This window comes from Setaria viridis, chromosome 2 (genome assembly GCF_005286985.2).
Source record: "Setaria viridis chromosome 2, Setaria_viridis_v4.0, whole genome shotgun sequence".
Taxonomy (NCBI): domain Eukaryota; kingdom Viridiplantae; phylum Streptophyta; class Magnoliopsida; order Poales; family Poaceae; genus Setaria; species Setaria viridis.
In genome coordinates, this window is record NC_048264.2 from 2,580,623 (window position 1) to 2,598,733 (window position 18,111).

Sequence of the window (18,111 nt, forward strand, 5' to 3'; positions counted from 1 at the left end):
GCAGATGGAGATCAAGATGATGCTGCAGCAGATGGCGTGCAAGCAGAGAGTCTTTCAAATGGTGATTTTCAGTTTCCTGTCTTAATCCTTTTAGATCAACTACCTGTGTTTTTTTGGCATTTAGTTAAAAAAATTTCAGTGATTTGTTGGTTGGATCAGGTTCAGTTTTCAGATATCTTCAGTCACTTATCAGGTTCTGTTTCAGCTATCTCTACTAATCACACTACATGCTTCTGGTTTATAGGTTCCAATAATAACAAACGGAGATTCTACTCGGATGACTTAAAGATCGCCATATACCTAGAGCTATTGGCAAAAACTGATCCTCCTATTCTGCGCCGCGGGGTTTCAAAGTGAGTTGCACGAAAATTTGATGTGCCTCTAAGAGTTGTGCAGTCCATTTGGAAAAATGGACAAACTGGTGGAATAAATGGTATTGTGGACAAACGGTCTAAGAATTGTGGTAGGAAAAGAATAGAAATAGACTTGGAATCCATAAAAGACGTTCCTCTTAATCAGCGCACCACTTTTCAGGATCTTACTAATGTATTGGGTGTCAAGAAGAGCACACTTCATAACCATTTCAAAGAAGGCTATTTTCATCAGCACACTAATGACCTCAAGTTTAGCTTGACCAATGAAAACAAGAAGGTCCGTGTCAAGTATTGTTTATCCATGCAGAATGATCAGTCTTTTTCTTTTAAACCAATGTACAATGTCGTGTACGTCGATGAAAAGTGGTTCTATAGGACTCGTATGAACCAAAAATATTACCTTGCAAATGATGAAGAAAGACCACAACGAGCAGTTAAAAGCAAAAATTTTATTGAGAAGGTGATGTTCCTAGCTGTGGTTACGAGACCTAGATTTGATGACAATGGTCAATGCATTTTTGATAGTAAACTAGCATTTTTCCAAGCCAGCAAAGAGATGGAGGTACTAAAAATTGCAATTTTTTTGCATACCCTGCATGAATCATGAGTCTTATTAACAATGTTTACATCTGTAGGTACCCTTTAACAAAATCCATGACGTCGGTGACAAAAGAAGTTAGCCGAGATTTCCTTGTGAACAAGGTTCTACCCGCAATCAAAGCAAAATGGCATGCAGAAGAGAAAGGATTGCCCATACACATACAACAAGACAATGCTAAGACTCACATTGATGTGAATGACCCTGCACTTGTTCAGGCCGCCCAAGCAGATGGTTGGGACATTAGGCTCACATGCCAACCTCCCAATTCTACTGACCTTGGATCTCGGTTTTTTTCAGCAATTCAGACACTATTTGAAAAGGGAACACCAAACAACATGAACGATATTGTGGCAAAGCTTGTAAGGCGTATCAAGACTACCCTGTGCAAAGGGCTAACCGTATTTTTTAATCCAGTAGGGTTGCATGATGGAGATCATGAAGCACAATGGAGGCCAGCACTGCAACATCCCTCACATGAAGAAGAAAACTCTAGAGCTGCAAGGACATCTTCCAACTACTCTGAGTTGCCCTTTGCAACTTCACAATCAAGCCATGCAATTCGTCGCTAGTTAGAATTAGAAGTCATGTATGATGCTTTTCTTTCGCTTCAATTCGAGTAATGGAAACTGCAAGCAATATTATCCCTTATTTTTCAACTGCAATTCATCTTGAACATGAAAATTTTCATCCATTAGCTAACAGAACTTACAGTACTGCTAAACTCAACACTAAAATTGCTCCAACTAATACTAGGACTAGTACAAGGAAGGGAAAATAATCTTGAACATGGACATCTTAGTTTCTTCAAGCTTCTCAACATCCAGACCTCTATCTGGAATCTTTGGCAATCTATTAGAAATATTACAGTACCCACGACCAATCCAAAGCAGGGCTGCTGCAGCATCGTTGACGTCCTCCTCATGGCGTCCATACAAGAGAGGGGAACATCAAACTAGAGGCTTCATAATTCACCTTGTCGGATTGAAACTTGTTAACATCAATTGAAGCCAGCTTCACTAGGACATACACGGCGTCAGGTTCATCGACTTCGGCGATATCCATCTGGGAGTCCGGCACCTCAGTCTCACCTGCAAAAGTATCCATCACGACCTGCACCTCGCTATTGGCCATGGGGTCTTCATCTTCGTCAGTAGAATCTGGTGCGTGGCACGTAATGGATCTCATCATCGTCGTCCTGGCGATCCATCGCATGCAAGCATGCAGCAGCATCGTGGCGTGGATCGACTCGGCGGCGCAGAGGCGTGGTGTGCTGGACACTTTCACGAAGGCTACCGGGAGGAACGGAGGTGGTATTTGAAGCAACAGGAGGACGGCACCGCATCAATTGCCGCGTTTCGTACGAGGAGTCGCGAGCGCCTAGGGACGAGGTTCGTAGCTTAAACGACGCTGACTCTTGAAAAACTTTTTTTTCTCAGATGACTCCGATAAATGGACGGAGGAAGTAATTTTCAATCTAAATAAATGTGCAATGAAATTGTGCAATGTCTAAGTGTGCTAGGTGCGATGCTCGTTCGGTCGGACACTCGGACCATAAAAATGTGCAAAGCTGGTAGGCAGGCATGCCCGCAGACTCCGGAGGTGGCGCAAGCGGACGGATGGCGGTTGAGGAAACCGCGTCCGGGACACTCGGCGCCGGGTACGCGTGTCCTCGGCTACCGAACAAGCCTGCCAGGCCGGGAACCAAGCGAGGAAAGGAGGAAGAACACTCTCCCACACGAGCACCAAGGCCTTGTTTAGTTCACCCCCAAATCCCAACTTTAGCACTATGCAAAAAGAAGATTCCCCATCACATCAAACTTGCGGTACATGCATGGAGTACTGAATGTAGACGAAATCAAAAACTAATTGCACAGTTTTATTGTACTTTGCGAGACGAATCTTTTGAGCCTAATTAGTCAATATTTGGACAATAATTTACAAATACAAACGAAACACTACAGTGTTGCTACAGTAATTTAGGCACCCTAAAGTTTAGCAACTAAACAAGGCCCAAATGATTCTGCGTCGGCCTGTATCGGTCCCGAGTCCCGACCATTTCAATCCCATCCGTCGGTGTCGACCGCCGCGACGACGAGGACGCGCCATCCGCCGCCTGGTGCGGGTGCGGCCGTGCGGGGCGGTGCCCAGTGCCCACGGTGCACGCACACCTTCCTAGTCCTCCCTCCATTTGTGGACAAAGGGAGTGAGTGGACCACTCGCCACTGAGTAGGTAGCCGCTCCCAACGACACCTCCCCCCACCCGTCTCTCTCCCCCCCTCGTACGCTCGCATCTCCCTCCCTCCTCCTCCGCTCTCACTCCGCCCGCGCCACGGCAACCTTCCATTCCCCATCCCCCTCCTCGCACCTTCCCTTCCCCACCCAGCACTAGCAGCCCACCACCGGCGACTCACAATACCACCAAAGAAAGGCGCGCGCTCCTCCCCTTGGCCGCTTCCGCGTGCACCCGTCCGTCCCCGAACCCGCCGCGTAGCTTTCCACTCCCGCACACCAACCTGTAAAAGGCACCTCCTGCCTCCTCGCTTGCCTCCCTGGCCTGGATCTGCACCTCCACCCCACCTGACAAGGAACGAGGTGCTTCCCCGCCTCGAGTTCCGGCAAGTGGAGTGGAGCGGAGCGGAGCCGCGGCGCGCCGCCCCCAGCCAGATGCTGCCCAACACCCGCGGCAGGCCGCAGCAGAGGCCGCCCAGATCTTGGTCCTTTTCAGAGATGGTGGACTTCTCCGACCCCAAGCGCAGGCCGCGCTACCTCAGCAAGGTCATCATGGTCGCGCTACTCACCGCCATGTGCGTCGTCATGCTCACACAGCCGCCCTGCCACAGGAGGACCCCCAGCGTGGTAAGCCCCTTCTACTGCTACGACCTCTTTTTTACCAGTGTGCCAGTGCTTGGTTGGATCCAGTTGAAAATTGGTTATATCGTCACCGACACAAGTCCAAGCAAGTGCCTGACATGAGGATCTTCACCGTGTCACATGTGCTCAGTTCTCCGTCCATCAACCTGGGGTGACGCACGTGCTAGTCACCGGCGGCGCCGGCTACATCGGCTCGCACGCCGCTCTTCGCCTGCTCAAGGACTCCTTCAGGGTCACCATAGTGGTACGTCCGATCCTCACAGCTTTGCAACTGCTGTTTCCGGTTCAAATCAAGCATCACTAGGTAGGACGTGTCTAGATTTTTATTGGGCGCTTACAAAACTCTGGTGTTTCCCTGCACAACAGGATAATCTTTCGAGAGGAAATATCGGGGCGATCAAGGTTCTCCAGAACTTGTTCCCAGAGCCTGGGCGGTTGCAGTTCATACAAGCTGATCTAGGAGATCCGAAAGCAGTATCCTACTATCTTATTATTATCTCTGGATAATTGGATATTTGTTTGCATCCAAAATGTGCCTGGCACAAGGATAAATAGATTTGATTCCTTGACATGATCTCAGGTTAACAGAATATTTGCAGAGAATGCATTTGATGCTGTCATGCACTTTGCTGCTGTTGCGTATGTTGGTGAGAGCACACTTGAACCTCTGAGGTACTAGAATTTCACTTGTCAGCCAGCCTCTAATTTATCAGTCAACTTTCCTACCTGCGCATGATACCGAAACACTTCTAACAGGTACTACCACAACATCACTGCAAACACTTTAGTGGTGCTGGAAGCTATGGCAACACACAGTGTGAAAACTCTGATATACTCCAGCACATGTGCTACCTACGGAGAGCCGGAGAAGATGCCAATCACTGAAGAAACTCCCCAGGTCAGCTGTTACTTCTGCAATTTTAAATTCTTTGTAGTAAAATAAGCTGAGACATTGTAAAGATGGCCAGTATAGACAAAAAGATTCTGAGCTAAATTGTGCTGTGCAGTTTCCGATCAACCCATATGGTAAGGCCAAGAAGATGGCAGAGGACATCATTTTGGACTTCTCAAAGTCCAAGAAAGCAGATATGGCTGTCATGATTCTAAGGTTGGCACTGTTAAGTAGAGTATCTTTTTCAAGACATCATTTCATTGCGGGGTTACTAATGACTAATCTTACACTGCTAGATACTTCAACGTCATTGGCTCTGACCCAGAAGGGAGACTGGGTGAGGCACCTAGACCTGAATTGCGTGAGCATGGTCGTATATCAGGTGCATGCTTCGATGCAGCGCTGGGTATAATCCCAGGTTTGAAGGTGCGTCGACTGACCATTCCTCTTTGCTGAGCAATCCTTTTGTCTTAAGGCAGTAGGTCCATAAACAGCAGTATTGCCTTTTGGACATATTTGGTGTTCACCACCTTATGGTATATCACTAATTAATATCTCTTGCCACTACAGGTTAAGGGTAGCGACTACGAAACGCCTGATGGTACTTGTGTAAGGGATTACATTGATGTCACCGATCTGGTTGACGCCCATGTTAAGGCGCTCAACAAGGCAGAAAGAGGCAGAGTTGGCATATACAATGTTGGCACAGGAAAAGGTCATATATCCACTGAATACCATCTTCCTGATGAAAAACAAACAAACACAATACTACATTGGCATATTGTCTGCCACAGTTTAGGACTTTAGCTAACAACGTTCATTCGGTCTGATTGGTCAGGTCGGTCAGTGAAGGAGTTTGTTGAAGCCTGCAAGAAGGCAACCGGAGTCGACATCAAGGTCGACTACTTCCCCCGCAGACCAGGCGACTACGCTGAGGTGTACAGTGACCCTGCTAAGATCAACCGGGAGCTCAACTGGACGGCGCAGCACACCGACCTCCACGAGAGCCTCAAGGTGGCATGGACATGGCAGAAGGCGCACCGGAGCGGGTACGAGCCACCCCAGGCCATGATTTTGTGAAGAGTTTGGGTGCCTCATAGGCATAGCAAGCAACCAGCTGGACTGAAGCTTAGGTGAACATAAAATTATTAGAGACGACTCCTCGAGGGCTCTTAGTCGCTCACTCACATATGGCGGTTTATATATACGTAGTGCTCATGGTCATTCGTTCAATTCTTGAGGATTCATATTTATTGCAGGCCTTAGCTAATCACTGTAATATCATAATACAGATACATTCATTATATAAGTTATATATATAGTAAAAATTCAATAAGCTCCTTTGTGAGATGAACATGCTGTAGGGGGTTTAGGTGCTAGTTTTCAGCCAATGCATCAGTTGCTAGCTGCAACTTTCGTTACCGATGTGCAGTTGCATTATGGTAGTAATTTGTTAACCATGGTGGGATACAGAAACAGAAGTATCCTCATTCAGTTCTTATATCACTCAAATGCGCCAAACATCTGCCGTTTCAAAGAGATGTACGCTAGTTGCGAAAGGTGGTCATCCGGCTGGCACACCGATAAACTTGGAACGGTTTCATATGTTCGTGAACGTCAGACATTATTGGCTATCGCCAAACGAGATGGCGTATACGCCGGAAGCATGATGCAAATGAAGTACTACCAGCGCAAACTACGGTCATTCATTACACAAGCGTGGTGTAGAATCAATGAGCCGCAATTAACGCACTAAACGTCGATTACCAACTGGAACGACTTGCCGGGTCTCCAACCACAAAGTCGTACGGTAATGAAATTCAGTTGCAACTAGCATGTATCAAATGGTATGTCAAGTTCAAGCCAAGCTTATGTGACACTCTTTGCAAGCACTTACAAGTTACAACTAACTGTGTATGAAATACCAGTTTGGCATCGACTGATCACATCCAGGGGCCATTGGTTCTGTTTGAACAAGACTCCTGCACAAGAGTGAGCAGCACGGTAATGCATCCACAAAAGAAGCTCATTATATAGACATCCTCCCAGTAATAAAAAGAGACCTTGCGGAAGGAAATCTGCTGCGCACAAGGCACTGTGCCTAATGATACTCCAGCTTGTTCGGCACCATCCTGAACAGAGAGCACGATAAGAACATGTTTCCTCACTTTGAGCCTGAACACTGCTAGATGACATTTTCTACCTTTGGACATTCCACCTGCACTGACTAATCTCCAGAGGAAAAAATCAACTTCACTGGTGAAACTAGACCCTTTCAGGCATTGCTTTCTGCAGTCACAGAAGCAAGCAAACATGTCACTACCATACAGCAGCAGAAAGAGTAAAGTTTCCAGAAGAAATCAAAGCTCATACCAAATTGTCACATTAACATCTTTGCAGTGCAGCAATTCTCGTCAACATTACATCTCAACATCAATCATCTTTTGTTCCTGTTGATTCCTTTCATACGGGCAAACGACAGGCAATTGGCAAGTCGTGCAGATGGGGAGTGTTTATCAGCATCCCCTTCGATGTTTATATGCTTGGGTCTGTACACAGGGGGGGAATTAACAAATTAGGAAACATCACCCATAACCTCAATGTTGTGTGCATGCACCAAAAAATGAAAGGAAAAAAAAGACAAAGTAGAGTGGCATACCTTGGGGTTGACTTTCTTTTCCCTTTATCCATATTTCCAGCATCAACAACTCTTTCTTCAGAAGGTGCACTAGGAAGGCCCAACTCAGGGGTAGCATTCGCCGGACCCTCTGTTGTCAAATTATCTTCAGCCGATTTCCTCCTGAAGAGATAAAAAGCACTCTTAACATTATGTGAACCCAATGAAAAAATTGAATGCAAATGGTATCACAGAATATCTACATGTATAAAGTTTGCATGGAAATGTTACCTTGATGGTGCTCTCTTCCTTTTCGTGACATCGCCATGATTTTCAGTGGCGACAGAACCCGTCCTCTTTTCGACTACGCCTTCATCACCAACAGAGACAGAGCCCCTCATCCTTTTTCTGGCAGCCCCCTCATTGCCAACAGGTTTTGAGCGCCTCTTTCTCTTTTTTACTACTTCCTCTTCACCAGAGACAGGGTCCCTCGTATTCGTTCCTGCCTCATTATCAGCACTGATAGTGCACCTCCTCTTTCTGGCAGCCCCCTCACTGCCAGCAGGTTTCGAACGCCTCGTTCTCTTTTTGACTACCCCCTCCTCACCGACAGACGCTGGGTCCATCATTCTATTTGTTCCTACCTCATCATTAGCACTGACTTCAATTGGAACAGCCTCATTACCTACAGGGATGGAACCCCTCATTCTCTTCTGCGAAGCTGCATTATTGCCAGCTGGTTTTGAACCCCTGGTTCTCTTTTTGACTACTCCCTCTACACCAACAGACAGAGGGTCCATTATTCTATTTGTTCCTACCTCATTATCAGCACTAACAGTGCCCCTCAATTCGATTGGAACAGCCTCATTACCCACAGGGATAGATCCCCTCATTCTCTTTTGTACAGCTGCATTGCTGCCACTAGTAGATTTCCTCTTCCTGGATCTACTACGGCTGCTAGATAAATCGTTGAGACCATCAGGCACAGCAACATTCTCTTCATTTTGCTTTTTCGATCTTCTTCTGCAAAAGCAAGCATGGCACAAAATAGTGAGCAAGCATAATGATAGAATTCATTCATGACTCAAGTTAAGCTTTAAGATGTACCCTGTTGATTTTCTGCTTGGTCTTCTTGAACTGGTGTTTGAAACAGTATTAGCAGCAACACAATCAGGAGCAGCTGAACTGTTGACAATATTGGACGCAACTAGGTTTTCTTTGGTTTGCTTTCTAGATCTATCTCTGCAAAAACAAATATGGGACAAACTAGTGAGCGAGCACAAGTCAAGCTTTGCAATGTAGCAGTTTCCTCATTGAGCTTCATGTGTTATTGTAATTGATATCAGTAATAAGCTATCAGAGACACATGAATTCATAAAAGGAGAAGACCTTAGGATGACGGATCATCCTCGCCAATAAATTGGGATTAATGAAGAGGAGAACATATGAAAGAAAACAGCTTAATCAAATATAAAATACACAAGTAAACTGACATGTTATCCTTGATAATAAATTGGGATTAATGAAGAGATATATGAAAGAAAACGGATCTTAATGAAATACAAAGTACACAACTACCAGACAGAAATCTGCAGCAAGTATACCTTGTGTTCTCACCAGATTCGTCACCTTTTGATTGCACAAGTGATATTAGGTCGCTGGGGGCAATTGCAGGCCGCTCTTTTTCTCTATCAACAAAATTGGTTTGAAAAACAGATTTCTTTAGTTGAATGGCTGCTTTAACTGCAGGCAGGTGATGTTTACAAAGTTTATTCCATCGTCTGCAGATCACAAGAAAAAACTATTAGCAAGGAAGTTTCACCTTTTTATGAAACATATTACAGACGGTATGCTAAATGAGAAAGAAGTTAGATTTACCTAGAGCACATATTATCATTACGGCCGGGAATTATATTCATAGCAATCTTAGACCAGCAAGGCCCAAACTCAGATACTGCAGCCAATAACTTGGTATCTTCTTCAGGCCGCCATTTCCCAAGATCTATACTTGGATCAAGAATATTACACCACCTGTTTTAAAAGCATAGGTAACTAGCATCACCACCAAACTTTGAGCTAATATGTTTAGATCACAATATTACCTCTCGTGGCATTGCGGTTGTGTGCGGCCAGGAATAAACGGAGCAATCTTACTCCAGCTGCCAGATCCAATTAGCTTGACAGAAACCATGAGGCGTTTGTCCTCATCCAGATGCCATCTTCCCACTCTGGTCCTTGTAGGGTGCAAGGTTTTCCTCCACCTAGCAAAGTCAAATGTAAAAATATTGCCAAGGAAAACAGCACAGATCAAGGAAAGCAAAAGATAAACCTGATCAATGAAAGCAATAGTTTTGGAAAAAAAAATTGAGAACAGAAGGAAGAAAGAATTACACATTACCTATTAGAGCACTGACTGCCAGTGCGACCATCCAGGCTGGCTGATACAAGTTGCCACTTCTCACCAAAGGTATGAACAGCAGCTCGAAGTTGAAGGTCTTCCTCTTTTGTCCAGGCCTTGTTAATTATGTGGGGATTAAGACTTCGTTGATAACGAACAAGACATTGGAAAGGAGTCCGGTAAGTACCCAATGTAGCTGCAATGTTAATCCAGTTGTACAGTCCCTTTTCTTGAACAATAAGTAGAAGTTTTGTTTCCTCCTGGGCAGTCCAGGCCTCACGATTAATCAATGGATCATCACAGTTTAACCACCTGATCAGATGTAATCAGAATTTTTTAGGAATGAACATTTGTCACAAAGATGCATACTGGCTGTAGAAACTACAGAAATCACATCATAAGCATACAGTAGTGTGATATGAAGAGAGGGGGATAAAGCATGCTGTGAACATGAAGGAAAAAAAAGTATTGGGAACAAAAGTACCTCGATTCGCATTCAGCGCCAGATCGACCAGGCAGGTACATAGCAGAAATTTTATCCCAGTTTATTAATGGTAGGACAGATCTAAGACTCTCCGGAGTCACCTCAAAATTACCAACACCATTTGTCAGTGCATATGCCATATCAACAGCACTGAAGTCACCAATGGCACTGCAGCGCAACAATTTTATCATAAGCAAACACAGTAAAATACTAAAATGACATTCAAAATCACAAGAATGGCGCAAGCCTACATTTCTTCTTTTTTTTTTGAGAAAACAAGTACTTCAATAGAAAAAATTTGCTAGAGCCAAAAACTTTGAACTTATTAGCTGATAGATATTCAGTCCAATGCACATACAGAATGCACTAATGTTATTTAACAGGCTACATTACTGAGAAGCAAGAAGACTATTAATATTGCACTAAAACGTCATAATTTTTTTTCTCGTCTTTCGTACGCTTGAAGCATGATAAGGAAAGTATTATCAACAAAAATTGAACACATATATAGTTTGCAAACCGAATTCCATGACCAGAATTGATGTAGAAATGCCCTGTTGGGTTAACAATTAATAAATTTGATATTACCTTCCATTATTCAGCGAGTCTAAAATCAACGTTTCTTGATATTGCTGCTTTATTCCTCTGGCAAGTTTATCTTTCTCCGCATCTGACCATGGCTGCTTCTTAAATGACATCGGGAATTGCTCCAGTACCATTCTATACTTTGAAACACGGGGATTCTCAGCTGGGCCAAGAAATAGTGCAGGCATCTTTCTGTTATTATTCTGCACCAAATAGATTTCTCTTTCATAAGTAGGTGTATTGTATGTTTCCGGTAAATCTAAAAGACTAAAATGAGGCAGACATTTGAATACAACAATGCTTGCACACAGGATGGGAACAACATAGTGGGAGAGCAAAAAGTTCCATGGTTCAAGAGCTTAGTTTTAACAATCTCTTCATTTTGACACGAATAACGTTCTTTTCATTACGGAAGGGAAAAGTTGTTCGGATAACATACAACGAATGCATACTATGAAAATAACTTGGCACATCTAATACGTCAACTTATGATTGATAAAGTATGATAAGTTGCAATGTCAATAAAAATTGCAAAAAAACATATATATACTTATCGTCTTTTGAAACACCTAAGAAATTAGCCAACTCAGAGGAGTATTTTATCTGAATAAAATAGCAATTCCATAGGTACATACAGAATCCAATGCAGAAAAAAGGAATGGAAACTATTTGGTCTAAGCTAATTACTAATTTTACAATGGGTAGATTTCGGAGAATGAATAGTAATTGCGGACAACAAAAGAAGGTAGTGTTTACTAATGCAGGAACGCATATCATGCAACATCCAATGCATAGATGTATATACAGATGGCAATACCTTTTCAGAAAGCTGAGTTGGTTTCCTAGAGGAAATCAATCTGATACGAGGATCCTCCTTCTGGGATAAAGATCTGCCAGCTGATCTTCTGCAGCTTAATTGATAACCCAAAAGGCATTTTACGCGATCCCTAAGATCCTTATTTTCTTCAATTTTCGCTTCAATGTTTATCAATTTTCTTCTAATTAACTTCTGGCATGCTCTGTTCTTCTTGAGAGCATCCACTAACAATAGCGCGGCTTTTGGAAACCCAGTCCGATTATGAGCCTTTGCATTCTGCTTCTGTGCAGCAGACTCGTCATCATTCCTGTCCACGAAAAGTTCACCGTGCACTCCCTGTGACGCCTCAGGTTTCATGGCCTTCGGTGACGAAGTGGAGGTACCTACATTAGGTAAATCAAAACCTTAAGGGCCATTCATCAAATGTGTGCTGTGAATTTAGCTGGTTCAAGAATTACCGAGACGTTGCACAAGCTGAATTGTGAATTTAGTACTAGTATTATAGTATATCGCAAGCTTCAATAGAACAGACATAGAAATACATGTCGTGACTATCCCCTGGCATGTCCCATAAAATGGGTCGTGCATTGCATACAAATTTTCTATCGATGACTGCTTTGATCTGATGCCCAGGAACCCATGTACCAGGACGACATCACACACTGGAAAGCACACTCATGATTTCATAGTTCACAATCTAAAGTTAAAATAGTCGACATGCGTGATATTTAAGATTGCGGCAGGAACTATGATAGGTGTCAAGACTCTAGGAATGCGGGAAGAAAATAGGTGTCAAGACAATGTTCAGAGCATTGTTCGTTTTGATTGATCAAAACTTACCTCAGCTGGTTTGTCACATTCATAGTTAGTTTCAGATGTCAAGTCTAGCACGAAATTTAATGGACAATTGGCACCACATAATAAATACTGAAACCCATTCGAATTACTGCTATGAGTCCGTACGAGTTGCAATTCCAAAGCGGATCGGGGGGGGGGGGGGGGGGGGGGGGGGGGGGGGGGGGGGGGGGGGGGGGCGGGCCTCACTGGACTGGTAGTGCGAGAAGCGGCGCTGGATGGCGCGGAGCGTCTCGAGGTCGTCCTCGTCCTCGTCGGTGTCGGACGGCGGCCACGTGCAGATCGGGCGCGGCGACGACTCGTCGTCGTCGCCGCCGCCCCCCGGGGCGTCCGGGAGCGGCGGCGAGGCCTTATTATTGAGGCGGTGGAGGTTCTCGCGGATGGCGCGGACGAGGGCCAGGTCCTCGTCCTCCTCCTCGTCGTCGTCGTCCGAGGAGAAGCCATTGCTACCCGCCGCCGCGGTCGTCGTCGCCGCGGCGAGGGCGGGGGTGGAGGGCCCGGCGAGGCCGGAGGAGACCTGCGCGACCGCGGCGTCCGGGTCGGCCCCGGACAGGATGCAGGAGCGGCGCAGCGCGTCGAGGTCCTCCCGCAGGTCCTCGTCGATGTCCGGGTCCGAGTCGTCCGAGTAGAAGTCCATCGCCGCCGCGGAAATTGGCGGCGGCGGTGGGGTTTATTTAGGGTTCCCCCCTCGGCGCGGCGAGGGGAAATTGGGTGTGGTGGTGGCGGCGGCGGCGGCTAGGCTAGGGCTGTGACGCCGAGCGAGCGAGCGCGGAGGCGGCGGCGGTGCGGGGGATGATTTGAATCCTTCCGCGAGAACAGGGGAGGGAGGGGAGGCAGGGGAGAGGAGGGCGGCTCGGGGGGTGGAAGGCTCGAAACGGCGCAGGAATTTTGCGGCGTGTCGGTTTTGCAGGGGGAGATCGTTTTCCAAATTGGGCCCTTGCAGAAATTCGATTTTACGTTCGAAGTTTAAGTTCATTTTCCTTGTACTGTACTGGACGCCTCCTTCATCATCCGATTAAAATTTGGAAGGACATTGCTCACGATTTCGATTCGGTACGCGCTAATTTGGAAATAGGATGCATTTATCAGTAGGGTTTATATGCCGGTAAACCTCGCACGCGGCAAGCAATACGGTACAATTTTGCCCCCTATATTTGTATTCTTTTTTATTATAGTATATGACACAGGTAGGCCGAACTAATTTTCTTGAGGGCCCAAGTACAAAACTGGCTAGAGGAATTTCTCCTATATACTACATCGGGCGGGAACAACCATTTTATGAGGCACTTCCGTTGTTTGTATACGAGATGTTTTCTTGTTCTTAGTAACACATCTTGTGTCTCCTTTGTGATATGTTTTGGGTTTTTAGCGAGATAGCCAATTTTAAGCCGAAACAAAAGAGCCGGACTATGGAACGAGCGCAAATCATTTGTTATTCATGAAACATTGACAGAATCAGCAAATTCAAATCAAGAAACGGGTTACCATTAGCCAATAAGTAACAAACACGTCCTGGGAAGATTATTCTCTGAAATATGTTGCGGAACCATATTCAGAATTTCAGATGAACATTATATTCATTACAAAACAGACACGCACTGATCACCAATGGTTTCAGAGACTCAACCCTTTATACTACGGAAAACTAGAATTGATCAGTAAAGTGCAACCGAACTGCAGAATCCTGAGCACGGACGAGGCAAATCTGTCTACTTGGATCTCTGCCTCATCTTTCGGCGCTTCCTCTTGAGCCGCCTCATCCGCTTCTTCTTCCACTGAATATCACAGACCAACAAAAAAACACATCAGTGAAATCGCACAATACACAGGTTGCTTAAGAAAAAATCAGATGGGTGCGCCAGTCACAAAGTCATGCCAACATCAAGAGTTTCTATTATTACTAGGATCAGAAGTAAATTGGAGTTTCTATCATCAACAGATTGTCAGAAACACGGACCAATTGTTTCTTCACTTCCAAAATCACCAAACAAGTTCTACATCCTTAAAAAAAGACAAATTACATCATTGGTAATGAGTAGGAGGTATTTCTAATCACATAGATTCGAAATACATCTTACATCATCATGCTAGCTAAAGAACACCAAAAGCAGACAAATGAGAAATAGAAAAACTAACTAAACCACACTAGTTCTCTCAGACAAATGCCTCGATTTGTCCCCATGGTTTAATGGAATGGATTAGATCGGACTCGTCATCTTTGTTGCTCATCACAGAGAACAGTGCCACAAAACAAACACAAACACTGCAGCTACTCTTTCAGATAAACAGGTAAATTACATTGCTGCAAGTCAAGCTTCATATACGAGCACATGCCATCAGCCAATCATATAGAATGTCAATGATCCTACAACCTTACAATGCAAGCTACAGACAAGGGATGCCACCACTGCATAAGTTCCCAAGTGAGTTTTGGTTGCATGCAGTGATATACCTAACAAGGCAGAGTAGGACAGCAATGGCATGAGGGATGGATAATGTCAGGCTTAGCTATGTGACTAAATGATGTAGCTAGTGTAGAGCAGCCCATCAATAAGCCTAGGTTGTCAAACAAAAAATCAGATGCAACATTTCAGTCACCTATGATGTATTCCACTTGTTCTCACGCTGCAGGGTAGTAGAATTTTATTGCATCACTAATTGGCTTTGGTTTTATTAGCACTGCTCTAACATATGTACAGAGGATCCTCTAGATAATTTTCTCACCCAGCCCTCATCACTGAATAAACAAGCCTAATGAATACACACTGCCACTCAGAATGAGGAGGAATTTTTTCATCCAGTTGATCAGACAAGATCAATTAACTTTCCTCATGAAGCCAACTATTAGAGCACACAAAAAAACCAAACAAAATGGAAGGCTACAGAAAGATTGTTGTGTTCTCTCAGACAAATGCCTCGATTGTCCCCATGGTGTAATGGAATGGATTAGATCGGACTCGTCATCTTTGTTTGCTCATCACAGAGAACACGGCATATTCTACTTCCTCACTGAAAAGAGAAGCATTCAAATGGTTGGATGTGAAGTCCTGAATTGAAGGTATTTCGAGTCAAAAGAAATGCTACAGCCGGCCAAACAAACAGTTTCGGATTCCTCAACAATCAGGCCAGCCCAGATGTTTTCTTGTAAACCCAGTCCTAATTACTAACCAAAACAAAAACGTACTATAAAGGAACACATAGACAGGGATCATCGGCATTCAGAATGAGTAGGAGGAATTTCTCATCTAGCAGATCAGACGCAAATATATTTCTTTCCTCATCATGCCAACCAAAGCACAAAAAAGCAAGCAATCGAAAAACACAAGAACAGGGTTCAAAACTAGCATCACTAGGGAAAAAATGGTGTGTTCGCTCAGACAAATGCCTCGAAATCATAAAGCAAGTTCTACATCCTTAAAGAAAAGCCCAATTACATCATTGAGAATGAGGAGGTATTTCTAATCACATGCAAAACAGAAAAAATAAAAGCACACGAGTTCTCTCAGACAAATGCCTCGATTGTCCCCATGGTTTAATGGAATGGATTAGATCGGACTCGTCATCTGTGTTTGCTCATCACAGAGAACCACACCACGCAACGCCACGAAACAAACAGGGCACTACAGGCAGCACATAAGCGGCCGCAACGGGGTTTAGGAGAGAGGGGTTCACCTTGGCCCTCATCGCGGCGGCGGGGGAGCTCGCTCGCCGGCGCGACCCCTCTCGCGCTCACCCTCTCGGAGGGGGAGTGGGGGCCGGACGAAGAGAGACTTGCGATAGCGGCGGCGGCGCGAGCTCTAGCCGTCGCCGCGGCTCTATATAGGGAGCGCCAAATGGGCTAACCCTAGAAGGGGTCACTGGAGGGCCAGATAATGGGCCAATGGGCTTCGATTAGAAGAAAAAAGAAGTTGCGGGCCTCTCTAGCTTGGGCTTACAGTCACGACGAGCCAATCTCAAGTTTGCACTGCACCCTCTCAAACTTGCCATCAAAACACATTCTTTTTTTAAAAAAATCGTTTTTGTTTGAAGCAGTTTGCACGTGCCTATTTTATATTTATTTTTGAATTTTATTGCGATGGGACATGTGTTGATATCATCTGTGCTTCGATACGATTCTGATCCCGGGGCGTGATTGATGGCCGAGTTATCTTGCTGGTCCTGACCGCCTCGGTACCGCAAGTCCACAAAACAACAGCACCGAAACCTTACAATTGACAAGGAGTTAAGGACCTGCACGCCCCCCAATGGCTGAGGCAGAGCAGTTCGACGAGGGCCCTCGTTCCCACCTCGAAGGCGCCAAGGCACAGATCATCTTCGTGCAGCAACCGGCAGGGTGTCGGCGTGCATCGGGACGGTGTTGGTGCCTTCGTGGTCGCCGCTTCAGGCACGCTGCACGACTCAAGCACACATCCGCCGCTTCTTCCGTCTGCGGATGCAAGGAGAGTTGAAGCTGTTGTAGCTCGTGGGGTTGGGTTGGTCACAGCGTGGTGCCCGTCCCAGTGGTCCTCGCCGGTCCAGAGCATTGCCTGGCTGGTGCTGCCAGGAGCCCAGGACGCAGGCACGCAGCGGCGCTCCGACGAGCCATGGCGTGCAGCGGAGGTAGCATTCTAGCGACAATAGGGGCCACTCCTAGACTGGACTTGCTGGCCATGGCCACGTCGGTTTTGTGTATTGTTGCTTGCAAAGATGCAGCGAGGAGGTGTTGATGAGAGGTTCCGGGCGGATCATTGGAGCTGTGCCGTCGTCAAGCTCAGACTTTGGGACGTGCAAGCCGGTCGGATGTTTGGGGCTCTAGGCAGAGCATGACGTGCCAGCGGCGCTTGCTGGCCATGGCCATGCCGATGCGAGCACGAATAGAGGTCGCCAGGAGGAAGGAGATGACCGGAAGAAACCTCCAAGAGGCGACGGCGCTCCAGCGAGCAATGGATAGCAACGGTGATGGTACGGCTGCAACGTCCAAGGGTGGACCCCTGGGTGTGTTCTGATCGTTGGATCCAGCACGTGCAACAACGATTGTGCATTGACTATGGTCAAGCCAAGCTGTCAGGTAGCCGGTCGTCCTCCCCAGCCAGACCCAAACAGGCGCAGGATCTGGACGTCGGTGCCATGGCTGAGAGCATATAGTCCATAGAGCTGAACGGCGCCATGGCAATCTCGTCGTCGATGTCGCATACATCACGAACAATAGATCTTCAGAGTTCAGACCACCTTTCTATTCCTAGCTTTGCCATTGCCGCTTGTCTCCTGATGCGATCCTGCAACCGATAATTGAAGCAAATGGCGGATTAGAACATGCGACACTAGCAAGGTCAAAGTAATTTTGAAGGTTCAGATTGAGCATGCATCCGTCGACCTGCTTGGCTGCTTGCCATGCCATGGCCCATGGCACGGCATCATACCATCATCGAGGGGCTAGGCGCAGTATTGTTCAAGTATGCAAAGCACCAGTTGGTGATCCTAGGCAAAGGTTGTTTGTGCGTGGACTCCCTCTGAATCAGACGAAGCTGCATGGAAAATTGAAGTCAGTTTAGTCAATTGACAGGTTCATATTATAAGATGGCGTCCTCTCTCCTCTCGCCTGCAGCCGCCCCCATCTCGCCCACCAGCCTGCCAGCTC

General features: G+C 45.9%; 2 protein-coding genes, 1 long non-coding RNA gene and 5 other non-coding genes across 9 annotated transcripts; 1 reads left to right on the forward strand and 7 right to left on the reverse strand.

Moving 5' to 3' along the window:
• Positions 1 to 3,241: 3,241 nt before the first annotated feature.
• LOC117843713 (probable UDP-arabinose 4-epimerase 1) lies at positions 3,242 to 6,074 on the forward strand. Its single transcript, XM_034724390.2, has 9 exons — positions 3,242 to 3,831; positions 3,977 to 4,090; positions 4,213 to 4,320; positions 4,427 to 4,518; positions 4,603 to 4,744; positions 4,854 to 4,954; positions 5,035 to 5,164; positions 5,309 to 5,453; positions 5,577 to 6,074. Exons 1-9 carry the CDS (start codon positions 3,640 to 3,642, stop codon positions 5,816 to 5,818), a joined length of 1,266 nt encoding a protein of 421 aa, XP_034580281.1. The 5' UTR covers positions 3,242 to 3,639; the 3' UTR covers positions 5,819 to 6,074.
• A 470-nt stretch (positions 6,075 to 6,544) lies between these two features.
• LOC117843711 (uncharacterized) lies at positions 6,545 to 13,358 on the reverse strand. Of its 2 annotated transcripts, XR_004637813.2 has the most exons (15): positions 12,684 to 13,358; positions 11,640 to 12,022; positions 10,826 to 11,025; positions 10,238 to 10,405; positions 9,754 to 10,065; positions 9,458 to 9,616; positions 9,234 to 9,386; positions 8,960 to 9,136; positions 8,463 to 8,597; positions 7,647 to 8,378; positions 7,398 to 7,538; positions 7,112 to 7,287; positions 6,942 to 7,027; positions 6,802 to 6,870; positions 6,545 to 6,720 (listed from the first exon to the last, which is right to left on the reverse strand). XR_004637813.2 is itself a non-coding variant. In XM_034724389.2 (12 exons), the coding sequence occupies exons 1-12, from the start codon at positions 13,129 to 13,131 to the stop codon at positions 7,176 to 7,178; spliced, it is 3,120 nt and encodes a 1,039-aa protein (XP_034580280.1). In that variant the 5' UTR covers positions 13,132 to 13,358; the 3' UTR covers positions 7,109 to 7,175. The 2 variants fall into 2 exon arrangements, 1 of the variants encoding a protein (XP_034580280.1); XM_034724389.2 differs by lacking the exons at positions 6,545 to 6,720; positions 6,802 to 6,870; positions 6,942 to 7,027 and having other exon boundaries at positions 7,109 to 7,287.
• Positions 13,359 to 14,396: 1,038 nt separating this feature from the next.
• LOC117846685 (small nucleolar RNA SNORD18) lies at positions 14,397 to 14,471 on the reverse strand. Its single transcript, XR_004638411.1, has one exon. It is a non-coding gene; the product is annotated as a small nucleolar RNA SNORD18 (small nucleolar RNA).
• An 8-nt stretch (positions 14,472 to 14,479) lies between these two features.
• LOC117845775 (uncharacterized) lies at positions 14,480 to 16,838 on the reverse strand. The gene is made up of 2 exons (XR_011897520.1): positions 16,167 to 16,838; positions 14,480 to 15,503 (listed from the first exon to the last, which is right to left on the reverse strand). It is a non-coding gene; the product is annotated as an uncharacterized lncRNA (long non-coding RNA).
• Positions 14,644 to 14,731, reverse strand: LOC117846679 (small nucleolar RNA SNOR75). Its single transcript, XR_004638405.1, has one exon. It is a non-coding gene; the product is annotated as a small nucleolar RNA SNOR75 (small nucleolar RNA).
• On the reverse strand, positions 15,393 to 15,480 carry LOC117846678 (small nucleolar RNA SNOR75). The gene has a single exon (XR_004638404.1). It is a non-coding gene; the product is annotated as a small nucleolar RNA SNOR75 (small nucleolar RNA).
• On the reverse strand, positions 15,713 to 15,783 carry LOC117846692 (small nucleolar RNA Z105). Its single transcript, XR_004638417.1, has one exon. It is a non-coding gene; the product is annotated as a small nucleolar RNA Z105 (small nucleolar RNA).
• Positions 15,992 to 16,079, reverse strand: LOC117846677 (small nucleolar RNA SNOR75). Its single transcript, XR_004638403.1, has one exon. It is a non-coding gene; the product is annotated as a small nucleolar RNA SNOR75 (small nucleolar RNA).
• Positions 16,839 to 18,111: the final 1,273 nt, after the last annotated feature.